The sequence below is a fragment of the Neopsephotus bourkii genome, unplaced genomic scaffold (assembly GCF_033783945.1).
Source record: "Neopsephotus bourkii isolate Nb327-2 ecotype Australia unplaced genomic scaffold, CSIRO-AGI_Nbou_v1 NB_1574, whole genome shotgun sequence".
Classification (NCBI taxonomy): domain Eukaryota; kingdom Metazoa; phylum Chordata; class Aves; order Psittaciformes; family Psittacidae; genus Neopsephotus; species Neopsephotus bourkii.
Genome location: NW_026902050.1, coordinates 1494894 through 1515334, shown reverse-complemented (window position 1 = coordinate 1515334; position 20441 = coordinate 1494894). Strand labels below are relative to the sequence as shown.

Below are 20441 nucleotides of genomic sequence, written 5' to 3'. Positions count from 1 at the left end.
ACTTCCTACAGTGTTTATTGCCTTTCCTCCCTCATTTGTATGGAAAGTTTGATCCAGACCTTTGTTCTGATTTATGCTAGTATAAGCATGAATTTGTTCCTATACATAAAAAAAAGTTCTACAGGGAGAAATATTCTAGGCTTAGTTTATATAAATAGAAATTCTTTAGAAACCAAGAGTAAAGTTTGGTCTCAAGTGTTTTGTGATGTGACTAAAAGCATTATTAGCTAAACTGTAATATAAGCATTGTCACATTTTTGCTTATCAGAATGTGAGTTTATTTAATGTCCAGGAATTTGAAAAACTGAATAGATGGTAATTTCTCTTGCTGAGTGCACTGGTTATTACACAAAACCAGTTTCGTTTTGTGATCACCTCTGTCCCAGAAATCATTTTCAAATACAGAATTTTACTTTTAGTCTAAGACTATGGAGTCAACCACCTCCGTAAGTGATGTTGTTCAAAGTCAGTGTGTCATATCACAAAGAAAGACTAAGTGAACCCTATTTGTGTGTGTGTGTGTGTGTGTGTGTGTGTGTGTGTGTGTGTGTGTGTGTAATATACTTTTATACTGCTATAAAAATACCCACTGGGATACAGATGTACATTTATGAAGCAATGGGTGAGAACCAAGTAGGAATACAGGTTTAAAAATATATTTCATCTATATTTAATAAATAAATCTGCATTTTATTGCATATATTATGAAAAAATTGCCATTTTAAAATTTAAAATAGTAGCATAAATCAGAATGAGAATAATTTCAAGGACCTTAAATTTCCTTTTGAGTTTAAAATTTGGCCTCTCTATATAGCATATATTTGAAAATATATTATAAATATAACAATATGACATATGTCATAAAAAAAACAAAAACAAAACAAAAAAAGAACAAAACAAGCAGTGTTGCTCCATCAGCTCCTTGAACAAAATTCAGAACAGCTCATCTCTGTGCAAAACAGGTCCTTCATAATTAATGTAATTTATCCAAGCTTTTCCTTTAAAAAAGACCTCTGAACTTAAGTTAGGAATTTCCTCTACCCTTTGTAGTTCTGAGTAAATGGCAGGATGCTGGCAGAAACTGTGACATGACTTTCCACCATTAATGTTGCTTTCAGTAAAGAAAAACAAAATGAGAACCCAGCAGTCCTCTTCACAATGTAAAATAACAGGCCACTGCTAAATCTTTACAGTATGATTTCCCTGAGGTGATCTAATGTTTCCATAATGAGCAGTAAGCTGTGATGTTCAGGACTGCAGATGAATTTTGTCATTCTTGTTGCTTCGTTCACCAGGTTGTTCAAAACCTGCATACTGCAGGACACATCACTCAGTGTCAAAAGACCCAGCAGTCTTTTTAGTGTGCAAGCGTATATTTTCTGGTGGCCGATATGAGAGGGAGCTCATTTTTGTTGTTAGGCTTGGATGTGCGCTGACATTTGGTGGAATGTATTTTATTAGCTGAAGGAAGTATTTTTTAAAGTTTTTTCCAAAAAAAACGTAAAAAAAAGGATTCAAACAGTTGTTAAAGTAAGCGATGCAAATGGTGAAGGGCATAGCCGTATCCACAATATCGGTGATTTTGCAATCTGTTATTACATGTAATTGAATTAATACATCCAGAAAAGTGAACACTTGATGAGGAATCCAGGAAAAGAAGAAGAAAAATACAATTGCCACAATCATCTTAAAAATATCATCATTTCTAGTCTTATTTCTTTGAATTTGATATGCCTTCTTCAGGGTCTTCCAAATTAAGGTGTAGCTTGTTAATATGATCAGAAAAGGAATCAAAAAGCCCAGCAAATTTTTGGATAAGCCTAACCCAACACGGAGCGTTGTGTTATTGTTGTCATACCGAAAACCGCAGACTGTCATATTCAAGTTTTCAGCAAAGAATATATTACGGTGAATGATGACGGGCAAACTGGCCACACCAGCAAGAAGCCAAATGGCAATGCAAGTCATTCTGGCAACAAACATAGTACGTCGAATTCGGGACTTCACTGGATGTACTATGGCCAGGTACCGGTCAATACTAAGGCATGTGAGGAGGAACACACTGGCATACAGGTTGAAACTTATCCCAGCTGATGCTAACTTGCATAAACAGTTGCCAAAAGGCCACTGGTACTCCATGGCCGTGTAGGCTGCCCAGAGTGGCAGAGTTATTAGAAAACACAAGTCAGCCAGTGCCAGGTTTAGAAGAAAGATGCTGGCTACTGTTTTTAATTTCATGTAGCAGTAAATGACAATAACGACCAGGCTATTCCCAAATATGCCTATGATAAAGATGATGCTGTAAACAGTTGGAACCATAATGTAGATATAACTGTGCCTTCCTGAAACGGGACAGTCGACATGGATTCTTTTAATGGTTTCTTCAGTAGAGTAATTTGGAATCATCTTGATCTTTTGAGCTGTAACCTAGCTTCAAGGAGAAAATACGAAGTTCACTCCTAGGAGGGGAAAAGAAGAAGAAAATATTATTAATGACAGGGATTTTATTTTTAAAAAGTTTAAATAAAATGTCAAGTTCTTTTCATTGTGTATAACACAATGTGTCAATGTTTTTGAATTTAAAAATAAGCCATCTTCAAGTGTCTTCTCAATCTCAATCATTGGCATTCCTGCCTATGGCAGGGGCATTGGAACTATATGATCTGAAGGTCCTTTCCAGCCCTAACCATTCTATGATTCTAGAATAATTGTTATTTTAATATACACTTTGCAGAATAAAACAGAAGTGAGAATGTTAGGAATTGACTGAACACTGTCTGATTCTTGTCAACATATATGAAATCTACTGCTTCTTTCAATTACAAGATTCCAATTTAAAATAAGACTGGCTAGTGCACATATGTCATGAAAATATAATATAGACTCAAAATGAATTCAAGATTAGCAGGTTATTTTCTTTCCATAAATATGTGATACATCTAATGAACAAAGTTATTCAGATATCTCAGAAAATACCCTTAAGCACTCTGAATACTAGTTCATTCTGTAAATGCAAAGTCTAATGCATTACAAAAATAAGTGAATAATTAGGTACTCATTTTGATCTCTGATGTGAATCACTAGAATTTTTTTCTATACATTAAACTTAATCCTTTGAAACAATTTTTACATCACAGAGAGACTGAGACACACAATCTAGTGTTACATTGTCCCATAAATACCTTAAATATTCAGAAGTTGCCTAGTTCCCCATCTGGCTTGGAACTATAGTCTTTAACTACTAATGAGGAAAAAAAAAAGATGTGAAAATCAAGACACATGCTAATTTGTTGCACATTAGTAACTGCAGAAAAGTTTAAGAAGGGTGCAAGGGGGAATGAAAATTTATTTTGCCTTTTCAAGTTACTGAAAAGTTATGTTACCAAGAGCTGAAGTTGTAGTCTTAGTGTATGAAAAATATTTCTGGACTGTATTAAGTGCATGACAATGGCATGAAATCTCCTTTACAGGGCACCTGTTTGGTTTGCCAGGGCTTGTGTGTTCTGCAAGAATGATTTCCTTATTAATGATTTTAGGAAGCAAGTCATATGCTCTAAGTAATGTTTACACAAAATCTTTTCAGAATGTACAAACAGTCAGTCTTCCCTCAAAAACAGTCATAATTTTAAAAACTAAAATAAAAAACTGATAGCAGAGTAGTGTTTATTGCTGGCTGCAGGAGCCTGACAGCTGTCAGGCAAACCCAACTTGCGCTGTCTCAAACACAGATAAAGTGAAACATGTTGGTGTTAAAAAAAACCCAAAATCTAAACAAAACAACCCCTCAAAAAACCCACAAACACCCAAAGCCCCAGCAAACAAAAGCACCACCATAAAAAAACCCCAAACCAAAGTCCTTTTATGTAAATAAATATACATGTCCCAAGGCTCTGGGCAGTGCAAACACATACAGAAAGAAAAGATGCCTGTCATTACAGAAATCTGGCCTATGTTGTGATGTAGGTGGTTGCCCATTATTTGCATTGTGCGGCACTGACTTTTCTGTTAACTGCAGAACGCTGCTGTTAAGTGTTTGACATGCTCTTGTTGGGAGACAAACATTACTGCAGATGTACTGTCTCCTTAATAGGCAAGCAAGGCACAGGCAGAGCTCAAGCATGGAAGTATGAAGTGGAGGCAGGAACTGAACCCAGAACATGGATTGCAGGCAGCATCTTGTGAGCAAGGTCACCCTTTGGCTCTCTATTAGCTTTTAGAGACTTGATATTTCTCTGTCTTAGCTCACATTCTATTACGTGTTTGCATTAATAAGCTGATTCATTTCCATAGAGCTGTGGGTAATTTCAAGATTTAGGTTCTTAATACGTCTATCAAGTTTTGAATATCTAGTTAAATGCAATGAATAAAGCCTCTGTCAAGATGTGCAATGTGACAGCTCCCAGTAGCTCAAATTCATTCTGTGAATTAGTCCTGCTGCCTCAGTTGGTACAGATGCCTCAGTGACTAGCTATTCTTGACGTTTTAGAAAGTTAAAAAGTCGAGCAAATACAGCTGGCACAAAGAAATGTACAGCATTCTGATCACACATGTCATTGTAATGCAAAGCTTCCTAGCTTTCAGACTGTGCCAAATCTAGAATACATGTTGTTTGGCTCTTTGGAAGGTCATGTTATCCTTAGGACAGGGAGAACTACAATAAAAAGATTTCAAGATTTCTTATCTCATCCTTTGGTTGTGAAAGTGCCCAAGGAGATTTGACAATAACTGATGTGTTTTGCAACATCAAGGTCTGGCAATATTTGCCCTGTCCCAGCTACATGTTAGTGCTGTTTGATCTACTCATTATCATAGCCTTTGCTCACTTAGATACTGAGATTACAGCTGAGAATTCAGCCCTAAGAAACTAGCGAAATCTCTACTAAGAAAATTACCCACTGCAAGTTAACACCTGCAATAAAGTAGATCAGGGTCCAGTTGAGGCTGATCAAGACCTTTCCCGAGACCAGATTAACCCAATGGTGGTGCCATTTGGCAAATGCATCATTCTCTGTGTGAACTAACCGGCAGATTCTGTGGCTACAAGACAAACGTAGCTGATGATGATTACTCCCCCTTTGATGGGATTGTTTTTGCAAAGCAGTAGATGCCAAGGCGCCTTTCTCACGGTCAGTTCATCCACCCCTTCAGTGTAGTGTGTTCCATTGTTTAAATTGCAATTTCCCTTTCCTATCCACATGGTGGCCTGTATTTTTTCATGCCAGTAGTAGCGTCAGTGGATATAATTAATAGCAGATGTGCCTCCAAGAAACTCTTATAATGATTATATTTTCAGAAATGTGTTAAAATAAAAAATAATTGAGTTGAGAAACTTGTGTCTGGTGCTCTAAGGTACTGAATTCTCTGAGCTTATTTTGGAGTGCTTGGGAAGTAAAAAAGGCAAACCAATTCCCATAAATAACCAGGAATTGGTCAAGAAGTAATGTAATAGTTCAATTTATCTCTGTAAGGCTCTGTAGCCCTTTTGGAATTAAAGGTTTTGGTGTAACACTGAAGTCAGTGAGTTGTGCAAAGGATGTGCTTGGTATGTTACCAGTTTTAAATTACTAAGGAATTATAATCAATAAATAAAGATCCATCACTACTTGCAGTAAATAAAAAGGAAGTGGGAATACATAGTGTTGATTGCTTTTGGATAAATAGATATGAGTTGCCATATGTGTATCTGAAAACAGTTTGAACGTTGCTGTGAGAATGAACCTTATAAGAGCTTTACATATGTAATACAGTGAGGAAAGCGCTGTTAATACCAAGCTGAATTTTTAAATTTCCTGGAAATTTTAAAGTTTCAGAGCTTGCCTCAGGTAGGTCTGCTGCCTTGAGGGCATCTCTGACTTCAGAGCTTCAGGAAAAACTTCAACACATGAGAAAAACATAATTTGCTTTAGAATGCATAGGCCCATAGCAGTGCCAAGTGACGAGACAGTGCACCTGTGGTGATGTAAATGCCTTACAGGCAATGATTTCTGTACCACTGTAATTTTTGCTGTTATTCTCACAGCTCACCTGCTTGTCCCAGGATCCAGCAGATTGTTTAAAACATTACAGGAATAGATGGCTGGTACAGCTTTATGCTGCCAGAATCCACCAGAGCAGGTGAAACCACAGGCCAGTTAAATGCAAGTACTGAAATTGTGCACATCGATAATTCCATTTGAATCATCTCAAATGACCTGAGTTAAAAAATGATAATTGGATCATTTTAAGGCTGATACAAAAGGAGCTTTTTCTTAGAGGATTGATGCGACGGTGAATGGTGTGGCAACATCAATCTCAAAGCAAATTATCTGGTGAGCAGCAAACCTCTGTTGTATGTTACTGTCCTGGCTGACCTTTTATCTTTTTTAATTGCAATGATTATAATAAGTCACTGACAATGAAATGCTTCAGACTGCTCTACCAACCATTATTTACCATGCCATTCATTGCTTCTGTTGGGTGAACATGCATCCTAATTAAACTGCTTATGGAAACAAGGAATGCTGAGCCCATGCAAGGTAAACAGCACTTTGCCAACTGAAAGATTAAGAGAGCACTGTCTGTGGCTTTCTGTAAGAACTTCATCAGATATAAATAGGTAAGCAGCTGTCACAAGTCAGATTTAAAAAAAAAAAGTGGTTTTGCTATTTGCTTTGACAAAGACTAAACAAACATAGGATGACCAACCTGCCCCAGCTGAGCCACCTCACCAGTAGGTAATGTGAGGGTTTTTTTCTTCTGATGGTGGGTTATTTGCTTTTCTTACAAATGAGAAGGTATTTCAGTGCTTAAGAGGGTGATGCATTCTATTTTTATATGAAATTACTGCACAGGGAGAACAGAGGCTGAAAAAATGTCTGGAACAGTATGTTCAGTGTATTAGCTGTGTTTACTGGGTGCATAAGCTTTTTTCATTTATCTTGAGAGTTTAGTCCTCCCCTTTGCTAATTTCTACTTCTTTTTTACTAATTGCTAAGAAACTAATGACATTTTTTACATGCTTTCAGAGCCTTTTTTTGTTTTCTCTATCCAGCAGAACAACCCACTTTATCCCTGTTGCCTTAATTAATATGATTTCTTCTACTTCATATGCTTACTTCAGCATCTTCTCTGCTTTCCTGGAGTTCCTAAGCAGTACCACTGTGAAGCCATAAATTTACATTTCTCCTAGCTCTTATTTCTGCTGCTCCTTCTAACCATCTTTATTCCCCATTCATGGCTTTCCTAAGTGTTTTTAGTCAAGTTGATAGGTGAATTGCGGAGGGTGAGACAATGTAAACACTGGGGCAAATAAAGGCATGTTAATTCAAACTCTCATGGCCTCGCAGTGTGCATAGGCCTCCTGTCATCTCTGCCGTATCTTCCACAGAAGTCAGTGTCTGACTTCATGGTAAATGACAATAAATAAAAATATTACTGAAATAGAACTGCAATAAGCAGTATGGGACCAAAATGCTGTTCGTGAACACATGAACATCAGTTCCTAAGCACACAAAACAGAAAGCTTCAGAAGATCTGTATTAGTAACTGTCAGGCTGGCTGCTGCTTTTGCAATTTTTGCATCAGGAGGTGGTCTGACACAAGAACAAACTGAATTTTCAGGACCTCGTACTGGCCTGGGCATTTTTAATAGCTGTCCTGGTCAGTCTTCTATGAAGCAACTGCCAGTCTATTGAAACTGCTGTTAATTTTGTTGTGTTTGCTTTTTTTATTTGTTTATTTACAAGTGTTTATCTTTTAAATTCTCTAACCTATACGGGGATTCTTTGCGTCTTCCCCTTTCAGGAGTTGAAGCTGGTCTGCTTCATTCATGCAAGCTCTACATGGCTGGAAAATAACTGTCTGTGATCTTTTCAGGATCTGGTTTTTCTATAACATCAAAACTCCAAATTGCGTATTACTTATTTAGTGCTAGCGGAGGACCAGTTATTGATACCTTGTAAATGTGAACTGTTTATGTACTCTGACCTTCTCTGTAAAGAACTTCTCTGTATTTCTTTCCTCCAGCACACTTCGAAAGAGTCTGTCCTTCTGTATCATGGCTTCATATCTTATTCTGAAAAGAATGAATGTCTCTCTTCTGTTTGTTTTCATAGACTATTCTGATTAATTTTCCTTTCACTTCCCCAGTCTCTTTCAACTGTGCTCAGTTTCCATCATAAAATTTATGTGAGAAAAGGACAGATAAAGGGATCTTTTCCTCTGGGAAAAATCAATGCTTGTGGAATGACTGAATGGTGGAAGAGGGAAGATGTGTAATTTTGAATAATGGGGGGATGTGTAAAAGGAAAGTAACATGGTTAAAAATAGTGATATTTAAATTGAAGTTTAAATTGTATAATATATATTTCAACCACTAGAGGTCTGTATTTCCTATTTTAAAGTAAGAGAATTGCTTTATTTTATATTCCATCACTTTTCAAAATATCCTCTTCCTTCACGATTACTTATGATGCAAACAAAAGGAAAAATACCTATCACTCAGCTTCTGCATTTATGTGAAGTATAATGTACCAGAGTGAAATATTTTCAGTTTATTTTAGTATCTACTAGCTTATAACTAATTTTCTTTAATATATTCCTGGTTTTGATAACCTTCAGTCCAATTCTTGCACCTCTAAGTCATGGAACAAGATCCTTTTATTTTATTTTTTCAAAGGAATATGCACCTTAAACTCTCTAACATTTCTGAACTGAATTAAAAAGAATATTTTTAAAGAGAGACTAAATGTATAGTTTACTTTAACAGTGCAGATTAAAAAAATTGTGACATATACTCATTAGACTAAAAGATTATTTTAAAACTAGCTGGTTAGTGGCATGTTGTTAATCATACAACTCTTTTTCCACATATCAGCAAGGGCGGTATTCTTGAAAGTAATTCTAAGTTAACTTGACTCAAATATGTATTCTTTTTGGAGGAAGGTATTTTTATTATTGAAAATGCCAATTCAGAACTGCTTTTAATCCTTCACTTTTTAAAGTGATTTTTTGGAAATTGAAAAGCAACAGGAGTCTACATATTTTTTTGTTATCTAAATGATGATTTTTAGACCTCAAGCACCACATATATTTCATTAATTGTAACACATTTCACAATTTGAAAACGAAATCATATTTAATGCTTTTTGGCCCCTCTCCTCCCACCTCTTTTACTAATTATACCTGGGTTTGTCATTACCCCTTTGGACAGTGTCAGTGCATGGTGATGTTAGCCTGTTTCAAATTATTTAGATGAATAGTTCTCCAATGCTAGTAAGGACAAACACTTTTCAATTAGGTAGAGAAGGCTGTTAGTTTTATGGTGGCATCTATTTTATCGAAACAAGTATAAGGGCAAAGTAGAACCAAAACAAAATATTATTAATTATTGTCCTGAGTCAGGTAAGCAGAAATAATTTGTGTCTTGTCCTGTATTTGTATCAAATGGTTTACAGAGTGTCAGTGTACCTCTATGCACTTAAGGCCTGTTTGGGTACAAGCATCTCACATATCTTGAAGCTGCTAAAAATAGGAGCACATTTAGAGAGAACAGAAGTGATATTTTGAGATAAAAAACTAGCAAGCAGCTGGCTAGATTTAAAACACAGAATAAAGAAAACTAATCTTTCATTTGCACACTGAAGGATTTTGTATTAGAAATGAAAGTGGCAAAAATCAGCATGTGAAAGGCCACCTCCCAAACACTGATTTATGTGGCTGTGCAGTGATGAATAAAATCTTCCCAGTACATTAAATGCTTAAATAATACTACAATGTAACATGTGAAAAATTTTCTGCATGCTCTTTTTAACAGCCCACAGTGTAATCGTGTTAGAATTTTAGCAGTTGCAGCAACAGTGAAAGTTTGAACTATTTTTTGCATATAGTCTCATTGTACTTACAGAGTCCAGAAACATTGGAAATATTTCTTCATGCTACTAAGTTCTTTGGCCAAAGTTAACTCTACCAATTCCCTCCTTGTGTATGGGTATTCTTCCAGAAGTCAGGAAATACTGATGTACATATTTGTATAAAACGTTACTTGCAGATGTTAGTGCCAAGGCAGGATTGCTCAACTTCACTAGAGTTTCTCAACCGCACTAGAACTTAGTGATTTAGCGAACACTAGAATAGTGTTTACTATTAGATTAGATTAAGGCTTTTTTTTAGTACAAAAATTTGTTGATTGATTGATCCACAGAGCACTCATTAGCCAAAAGTCTTTCAGTTAAGTTTCAGTATTGTAGTTGATGGGTTTCATTTTTCAGATCTTCCAGGTTTAGGTTTAAAAGTAAATATTGTTTTCTGGAAGCTTTTCCTCTGTACACTCATAATTTTGTTCTCTGCTGTCAAGGGGCGGAAAAACATTCTTCAGTTCAATAAAAGTTGAACTGGACTTCGAAACACTGAAGGATTAACCATTCTCAACATGCAATGTATTTACCTAATCTCTTGGGGAAGATCATTGAGGTGATGGTTTTAGACATCACTGGTTCTGGCTTGACAGTGCACCTGATACTCCACAGAGCTTAGATTTTTCCACAAAATTTTCTGATCTCTTTCTTGCATGCTTACCCACCAGAGCGATCTCTATTTTCTTTCTTTGACCAGTGCTGCATAATGTGTTGCAACCTCTCTGGGGTTTAATATGTCTTAGGTATTATGTATCCTTAAGATACATGAACATAATTTTATATTCACAGTAACTTAAAACTGAAAAGTTAATTAAACAAAGTGAAATAGATTTCTAGTTTAATACTTCTAGTTTAGTACTTCTGAAACTAAACATCACAAAGGCTAAGCTTCAGAAAAGATCATGTCTGAAAAGCAAACCTCCCTGGGCTAGTCATCTCTGCTGCTCTGTCTTGACAGGAATGAAGATCATCTTTTTCTTTTCTAGGTTATTAAACCTATAGCTAAATTAGTATTTAAACATGAAAAATTGTTACAGCATGTGGCAGTCACTCTTCTTGTTTACACCACAAGGTAAAGAACTGCCTCTTTTTCCAAAAAGAGACTGAAGAGCCTTAGACTCTTGAAATGAGACTTTGAAATGAGGACATTAACTATCACCATCAGTCAAGCACGGAGTTTTGTTCCTCTGTTCTAACTAGTAGCTTACCAAAAAGGATGACTGGCACCCTCTTAGGAGCTAAAAATGATCCATAACCAGCAGGCTAACCTAACGTCCGCTTACCAGCGACATGTCATTTCCTCATATTGCTAACAATGCCATCTACTGCACCTTAGAGCATAGAATCACAAATGCCAGGAAAAGATTCATAGATGCCAGGAAACGAAAAATAAATCTGTTTCAGATCAAGGTAGGGCTAGAATTTCTATTTTCAGCATTGACACAAGAAGATTTTTACACAGCATAAAGTACTATTTCATTATGAATATACAGCTAACTGCACATTCATAATTTCAGATTTGATGCCTGGTTATGTAGTATCTTTAGGGCATTTGGAACTACCAGGAAGAGTCAACAGTTAACAAGAATTAAACCATCAAGTCCCAGAACGAATAAAAGTGAGATTAGTTTGAGCTGTGAAAGGTTACATGCTGCACAGTTACTTTCTCCGAGTGACAGTAAACAAATGGATTAACACATTTCCTTTATTGCAGATGGAATTGCCTATATAAACTATAGTGTGCCCCGTGTGATCATTTTTAATAAAAGACAAATAAAACTCAGATTTGCTAAGCGCCAGTGAAATCATCTGATGGATTTTAAGTTTCTATTCTGATAGCTTTGTTCCATGGAATAAAAAGTTTTAAAGTATTCTTTTTTTAATTACACAGCAGTGCACATCCTACACAAATGTAGCTTCTGGATACCTAACCGCACACCTAAAATTCCTATAGGCACCATTATTTCCATATGGAATGAACCATAAGCTTCTACTGTGAAGCAGTAAGAGAATTCACATTAATTCTGGGCTTCATCAGATCAATATTTCAGCCTTGTATTTTAACAGCTGTGGAGAGGCAAGAGAGAAAAAAAAACAACTGCTGAAATAAAAAGCACTCCTAAAAACACACCTCATCATGTCCTCTTCTAACAGAACAGAGATCAGATACAATGTGATCATAGAAAAAAAATATCACAATTTGACTTACTGGTCATTCTATATACCTATTAATCTGTCTTTAAGGTTATATAGTCGTCTTCACTGAAGCCTGTGGGTGCCTCTCTAAGTACATGAAAACAGCAGTAACAACTGTTCTTCCTTCCCAGCTTGTAGGAGAAATACTGTGTTATATTACTATGATTTCAAGCATGCAGAGCTTAATAAGGGGTTGCAAGACATTTTACATGCTGTTTTAAGTATCATTGGTCTCTGGTCATCCTTACTTCTGCCTAGAGGTAATGTTTTTCTGCATCCAACACTGAAAGAGTTCTTAGTTTCATTGCCCATATCTTCTCAGTTTTAGCCAATAGTCAACTGCTTCAGCAGAAGCTGACTATTATCTGGAGTGGCCTTTGGGGGGCAATAAAGGCTACTTCCACAAACTGCTATGAATGCAAGGCAGAACCTTTCTCTTCTACTGTTCAAGGAAAAGACAATGTTCTGAGCAGCACAGAGAGACATCTAGGCAATTAACTTGGTGTTTTGCTGGTGTTTAACAGTATTTGAATTTATAAATACAATAATTTCAGCTCTAGATACAACTTGTAGGTCCCAAATGCCCCAATAATTGCTGAGGCCAGAACTGGCTCTAACAGGAATAAACAGTATTTGCATGTAAAGATCTTTATAGAATTGATTACCTTTAGGGTTTTTATGCTCATTTCGAAATTCAAAACTATTGAAAAGGTGTCAATATGATTATCGAACTGAGATCATCTCCAGTGCTCAAGGAAAGGGAAATTTTTTGATTTCTCTTCTTATTGACATGATCTCATTCTGAGATTAAACCAGCTGACTTGTCTATACTTCAGCCACTTGCTCTTTCGTTTCACTCAGGCATCAAGAAACTTGCCTTACAGCTATGTTAGTCTTCTGATGAGACATTGTTTCCACTGCAAATCTTTTAGCTTTACAACTTCTTGAAAACAGAATGCGTGTAGTATGCAAATATCGAAGATCCCACAGCAGAAATGATTAATTTATCTAATAATAATTTCTATTATGTATAAAATACTGGAAAGGATGAAGCTTTGGAGTGCTACTGCAAAAAGCACAGACGTTTGTAAGAGGGAAGCTGCTTTTGCTAACTTAAAAAACCCATAGTTACCACATGGTTTTTACCATGTAGATTTTACAAAGCTCCTGAAACTTGGCTGAACTTTGAAAAACCTAACCACACTGGAAGGGATGATGTAATCCTACTGAGGAGGAGGTCTTTTTACAAGGGCAGGTAGTGATACAAGGGGTAATGGCTTTAAACTGAAAAAGGGGAGATTACGTTAGATATTAGGAAGTTCTTGAGTGTGAGAGTGTTGAGGCACTGGAACAGGTTGCACAGAGAAGTTGTAGATGCCCTATCCCTGGAAGTGTCAAGGCCAGGCTGGGCGAGGCTTTGGGCAACTTCATCTAGTGGAAGGTGTCCCTACCTCTGGCAGGGGGGCTTGAACTAGAAGAAATTTAAAGTCCCTTCCAACCCAAATCATTCTATGAAATCTTTGCTTCTTTAGAGGTTATGAATTGCATTCTGAGATTTATCATTTGATGATCATAGTTCTGGTGTAAGTAATGTTTTGGGACCTTGAGAGTAACAGCTACTCATGTAGATTATGGCTTGTAGAACTGAGCCCCAAAATATTAGTGTCTCATTGGGATTTCTTGCTCACAACTGCTACTCTGTCTTGGACATGAGAGGACATGTTTATGTATTTTCCTCACCGTTTCTGCAGCATATAAAACTCTAACATGCTGTTGTATTTTAATTTGAAGCCTAAAATATTAGAAATGTGTATCACTTAACATGGTGGCTGGCCAAAGCAGTTTCTGCAACACAGATTCTTCTACAGGGATGTGGTGTACAGGTATACAGGTTCACTTCTCTAGACTCCCTCCCATACTTCCCATGATGAAGACTCACCACACGTTCAGCTTTATTGATTGAAATGAGCTAATGACAAAGGTAAATGCTTTTTACAGGCAGCTGCACTGCAATGGATGTGTGTGAAATATTGTGTCATGAAACCTGGACCTCTTCTGCTTTTTGGTTCATGGAAAAAAAAGCTGTGGTGAACAATAAAATGTCTCACAAATTCTGTGAAAAGTGTTAAAATAACAAAACCATTATATTTTATTAAAGGATGGGAAATAAGTATTAGAATGGAGAGGCAAGAGAAAAAAAAAAAGGCGGGGGGGTGGGAGGTGACACACCAAAAAACAGTATGGCCAGACAAGGGCTGGCTATAAAGGAATGGTATTACAATCTATGCTGTGAAAGGTCTGAACCTGGGGTCAGTAAGTATATGTGTACCAAGCTCTGTTTAAGCTTATGCAGTCTTGGTTATACTAGTGGCTGTTGATAATTTAGCAGAAAATGGGATTTCATGCATCTAAATTAGAAATGATAATATTCTAAAACGGTTAATGCATGAGTGACATGCCCACAGCAATACGCAATCACTGTCAAAATCTTCTGTCACTGGCAGAGATCACAATAGAAAATAGAATGGGAATGCCAAAGCTACAATTGTTTCCTCATAAACCAAATCACCTACTTCTGGGAGAAAAGTTTTCTGAATCTAGGTGCAAATTCTTTGGCCTTATTCTGGTTTACAGCTAGCTTTAGGTTTATAGCTAGCTTTAAGTTTACAGCTAGCTTTACTATGAAAGTCAGTGGTGTTACTATCATAAAGCTACTGAAAGTGATGTTTTAATTAAAGTTCCTGCTGATTCCTCCAGGAAAGGTGTTTGTAGAAAGAAGGGTAGGGGACATAGCTAATAACTTAGCTGTGTAAACAAAGATGGGAGGTGATAAGATTTCTTTATGGAAGTTAATCCAAGTTACCAAATTAATCCAACTAAAGGCTTCCTTGCTTTGTCCTGCTAGTTTAGTTTATTCAGAGGTGATGGTGTCATTTGCCTACTCTCCCACAGTTATGTTACTCTCCTGCTAAGCCAGAAGATCCAGAGGCAAAAATTAACATCTGTATGCAGCTTAAGCCCCTGAACAACTTTCTTTAGTCAAATGTGAGATAATGAGCAATGAACTCTGCAAGATAATATTACTTCTACCTTTCTGGTACAAGAAGAAAACTGCCTTTCTCTATTCTCTTGTAAAACAGCAAGAAAGGTGCTAGAAGAGAGCTTATATACAAGGATTTGTCCTGCACAAGTAATGAAGCAAATTAGTAACATTTTGACAAGCGTGGAAACATTCTGATGTGTGTGATATTTTCCTGCCATTAAGCAAAATCACCAGGGTGGAGTCATGACATTCCTAAGAGGTTTACAGGTTTAATATTCAGTCCCTTTTGCAGAATGTGCGTTTTACCTTCCCTCTCTCCTCCCCACAAAAAAGAAGTGTAAATTAATGAATAACAACCTTTAGAAATGCATTGTGCAAAGCAATACAGTTACCTTCATATGCAATAATGGCTAATCCATCAGAAAGCTGGAGAGAAAATAAACACTTAAAATTCTCTACTTCTGCTGCAGAAATGGAGAGATGTCTGTTAAATAGAGGTGTTCCACTTTCTAATCTAATGGAAATTGGATGAGTTAGCTGAGTCGTTCATGTTGCACATTATTACCTAAAGACTTTCCCTCTCTAAAAACCTCTAACAAATCGCATTCCTGTTTCCTACCTATCACCAGTGTTGTCGGAGGGACTGATAACAGCTTTTTCCTAAAAGCAATAAAAACGTTAACTGAAAAACAAACATGCATGCAGATGCAGCATGTCTGTGTAGACACAGCCATACCTGTATCGCTACAGTATCTGTTATGCCAACCCAAACTGTTCTATGACTCTATGTTAACTAAACCAACTAATGTGGAAGTTTTATCACTACATTTCCAACACCACGACTAGCGATTTTCACATAACTTCCTTCTAGACAAAGTATTACAGCTCTGGGGAAAACAAACCTCACGTTGAACATTTTTATTTTTCTTTTGCCTTCAATCTGAAAAACAGCGTTTGTCTTACTGGAGAAGCAAAAGCGAGTATACTGTGGTTTTCTGTGCAAGGAAATGGGTGCTAGATTTAACACCTTCATTCAGAGGAAGCTTTGTCTTCCATGTCATACTTCAGCAATACATAATAGGATTTGGTTCGCTGTGTCTGATTGAGAAACTTGATTACTTTTCTTTTATACAATTAATTTAGATATCCTTACAGTGGGAAAATATCACACAATGGCAATATGCACCAGAAAAGACTTTTCTTCCTTAATGAGAATGTTGGGAACAGCCTGGAGGGAAAAGTTAAAAGACTGAAAGCAAAGGATCAGCATGGAGGCTTCTTAATGAATACCTCATTAGGGTCAGAGAAAGGGAACCAAAGGCAGAAAGGAAAGAAAACAGTATGAGTAACTGGTAAAGTACAAGAGTTTATTCAGACAAAAAAAAATAATCTTTTAAAATGGTAATGCAGCTAAGCCCAAGAGAAGTTAGTATCATTGTAACTGTTAGTAAGTATAAAGTGGAAAACATAGAGGCCTGATTGTGCTTTCGCTTGCGCAGAACTTCTGTTAAGGGCAGGTCATTATGAGGACTAGAAGAAAATTTGAGTAGCCAGACATAAAGACAAACAGTGTATCTGTGATTTTTGTACAGCTGGACTACTGAGGTGCTGAGGGGTTAATCAAAGACAATGAAAGGTCAAATAAAGACACCTTAATCCATGCATGAGAAAGGTAATATCACCCATGAAAAAAAAACCAGAATACTGTGACACTTAGTGCTTTGTCTGGAAGGCAGCACACTTAATAGAATGATACCAAAATAGATGTCCTGCTAAATTTGTACAGCTTGTTTTCTGATTTTGGGTTGATTGGTTTGTTTTTTTTTTGTGTTTTTTTTCCCCAAAGTAAAATTTATTGTTCTATTTTGAAAACAAAACTTATTAGTGAACTCCCTTCACTGTCCTGGCTCTGAGATGTTCCTTGGGGGTACTGAGGACCAGCAACAGAGATAGCAAAACAAAGTAGGCTGTTACAGCCAGAGTGCCAGCTAAGCTATGATGCAGTGAGCCAGTGCATCCTCAACAAAGTGCAGTCTTTGTTCTCAAGCAAACGTAACTGCACAGATACCCAGAAAGGTAGGGAGAATTACTGACTGAGCTGAACAAATGCTTGGATGTGTGGCTGTCCTCTACTGACATGATTTTTTTTCTCTTTTTTTGATGGTATTTTTAAGAACATGGAAAGCATCATAAAATGTATCTGAAGGCCTCTTATAGAATCAGAGTGGTTTGGGTTGGAAGGGAACTTGAAGATCTAGTTCCACACCCCTCCCCGCCATCGGCAGGAACACCACTTTTGAAGAGTTTTCCCTTGAAGTGCTTTTGGGGAAGGTCATGGTTAAAGAAATATACTTCACCAGAAATAAATCCTGATTTGAGAAAACGAAACACTATAATTGCCTTATGATAAGCTGCTAATAACAAAGCCAAGAGGAAAACAATATAGACAGAAATCTAACAACAGCGCTGGAGTCCAGCTCTGAAAACATAATTTGATTCCTGACCCATGCTTTCCCCTTCTGACTGTTGTCCATTAAGTAAAGAATCTGAGAAGGGAGGACATTCTGAGCAGCTTGAGTAGCAGCGGACTAACTCCAGCTCAGTGTACCTTGGGGGGAGGAGGGAGGAAAATGGTGAAAACTTTTAGGCTTGGGTAACAAGGATGAGGGGAGAAAGATGAGAAGGTGAAAACTAATAGAAGCTTGTGAAGAAAAAGATGAAAAGGCAACATACATCCTATAAACCTGGATTGGGAGAGGCATGCATGGTTCCTCAGTAAACAAGTTCAGGCTGTGTCTTTGTACATTATGTGCTGCCTGCTTCAAGCAAAGGGTCTGGCCAGGATGTGCTGATGCTAAAGCAGGGTTAAATGGAGGCTAACTGTCAACAGAGCATTTTTTAGTGAAATCAACTTGTGCATTTTTCTCCCTTGCGTAAGCCCCCCAACATAAAAGTACAGCTGTTCAGTGGTTTTCTGGAATGTTTTACTATTTCCATGGGTCCCTCTGAGCTAGAAATGCTGAGATACAGTACTCTCATTCAGTGTATCCCTCTCAATTTTCAGAAAAGTGAGGGGCCTCAGGAATGCTGTTTTGTTTTCTGTTTCTGGCCCTATACTTCATCTACTGATTATTAGATTCTACTAGCCAAATCTATCAGTAACTGACAAACTTGTATGACCTAGAAGTAAAGGAATAGGTGAATTAGCTGAAATGAGGTGTTTGGTGAAATTATTCTTTGTTCTGGCCTTCACTCTTATTATAGCTTTCATTTCAAACAGTGAAATACTTTCTGAATATTGACCTTGCCCGAATTCAGTACCTGTTTCTTTAGAGGTTGCCAGTTACCTTTTGCTGTAGCCTGCTTTTTGTCTTGTTTTCAATCATGCCACTCACTTATCCATTGACAATCTGATCTCACTTTCCCGCTGTGAGGTAGTCTTCAGCTATTTCCCATTTTTTGTGCCTACAAGAGAAATGCCACTCAACTACAATAAAAGGAGATAAACACCACAAATAGTAACCAAGCATTCTAGCTAGCATTGTTATATAGCAGATACCTGGACAGTTTTGCTATCAAACAAAAACCAAATGGAATGAAAATTGTGAGACACCTGACAGACCAAAATTTGTAGTTCTTTCAGATGATGGTGCAATACAAAATACTAACAGCGTGCCATTTGCAGCATGGTATTTTCCTACCCATAGCTGCAATTCACTTGAAAGTTCCAAGTAATTTTAGTATAATCCATCATTTATCTGAAGATAAGGGCATAAAAGATTGCACCAGCCATTCTATTTCATACATGCTTTGTCTCAAAACAATCACTGCTCTTAGGACTTGCAGTCAACATAGCATCTTTTCACTTGCTTGTTACAGCTGAAGTAACAAGTATCATTAATCCCCTTGTGTGTCAGATTTGTTAACTCCCTAAAATGTTCAAAAATTACACAGATTCTTCTAGGGTACATCTGTCAAATCATAATTTTGGGTTTTTTTTGCAAAGGATAAGTTTTAGAAGATGGTACAGAACATGGTATGAGTGCTCTGAGTACAAGACTGTCTTGGGGAAAGTGATCTTAAGAGAGAAATTTGTTGATGGAAAGGGAACAAAAACAAATATTGTGGTTGACAAAAGCTTACTGGCTTTTCGCTGCAGGGTTTTTAGGACCAGAAGGAGACAGAAAATAATACTGTGGTTAGTAATTTCTGTGCAATAACAGCTGTATATAAGAAAACAGCTCTGCTGGAGCCTTTTGATCTTCAGGCTGCAGCATTTGGGCCTCATGCATGAGGTTTGTACACCTTTAAGCTCTAGAGTAAATTTTATTGCCATCTACTCAAACTCTCCAATATAGCTGAACTTGTCTGGGGTATACATGCCAAAATTTTAACTTTGCATAAAACTCTAATTTGAGATAAGTAGCTGAGGTTCAATTCTCAGCAATAACAACCTGTTTATTCCTGTTAGCATGGTGGAAGATAATCGTACAATAGTGAAAAAAACATAGCAAGTCTTCCCTCCACTTTACCCTTTCTTAAGTGAACCACATTTACCATTTTGCTTTCAGAGTTCCATGAGATTTCTAAAAATTTCTCTTTGTGATGCTCTGCAATTTTATCTTACCTAGGTTCTCAAACCTGATCCTAACAATGCAGAGGCTGAGTTCTTAAAAATACCATAGTCATCCTTGGGACAAACTGTCCAAAAATCCAAAATGTTATGCAAGAATACTGCAAAATTGTTAATTAATATTTGAGAGCAACCCGTGGTAGAACATAACATCTGTGTCACTGCACTTCCAGTAGAATTATTGTACAGCTGAGAGCATGAGGCACAAACATCAGCAGTAATCTAGATAAGGCCTGAAAACTAAGACAAGTTTACCCAAAGGGTAGAGATTTAGGTGCATATGCAATAGAGCCTACAATACACACAAGACAGCCATGGGCCTGCGATGGCCAGGCTATATCTTGACCCAGTCCTCCCAGTAACCGGTAACTCTTACCATGCTTGCAATTCTGAAAGGATTCCAAGATTAGACTTCTCTTTCTGTAGAAAGATGATGCTTGCTGGGTTGCCAGTAATCCCCTCATTCCCCTGATTTAGCCATCTGGCTACTTTCTTCGGCATATCTAATATACTGCCAAAGCAGATCTATTCATATGCCAATGAATCCTGATAACCTGTTTCCCAATTCAGCTCTAGGTGTAACATAACCAAATTAAATTTTAGTCTATTCCTCCTCTTACTGAGGTGTCTCCTAGAAGATAACCATTAAATTCAGGTAAAAAAAGCACAATATTAA

General features: G+C 37.1%; 1 protein-coding gene across 2 annotated transcripts; it reads right to left on the bottom strand.

The window, feature by feature from the left end:
* Positions 1–643: 643 nt before the first annotated feature.
* AGTR1 (angiotensin II receptor type 1) lies at positions 644–19979 on the bottom strand. Of its 2 annotated transcripts, none has more exons than XM_061371419.1 (2): positions 18454–19979; positions 644–2459 (listed from the first exon to the last, which is right to left on the bottom strand). In XM_061371419.1, exon 2 carries the CDS (start codon positions 2404–2406, stop codon positions 1327–1329), a length of 1080 nt encoding a protein of 359 aa, XP_061227403.1. In that variant the 5' UTR covers positions 2407–2459; positions 18454–19979; the 3' UTR covers positions 644–1326. The 2 variants fall into 2 exon arrangements, with proteins under 2 accessions (XP_061227403.1, XP_061227402.1); XM_061371418.1 differs by having other exon boundaries at positions 18480–19978.
* Between the last annotated feature and the right edge of the window lie 462 nt (positions 19980–20441).

Bases quoted from the DNA above. Each gene is read 5' to 3' on its own strand.
- AGTR1 (XM_061371419.1), bottom strand. From the start codon at position 2,406: ATGATTCCAAATTACTCTACTGAAGAAACCATTAAAAGAATCCATGTC.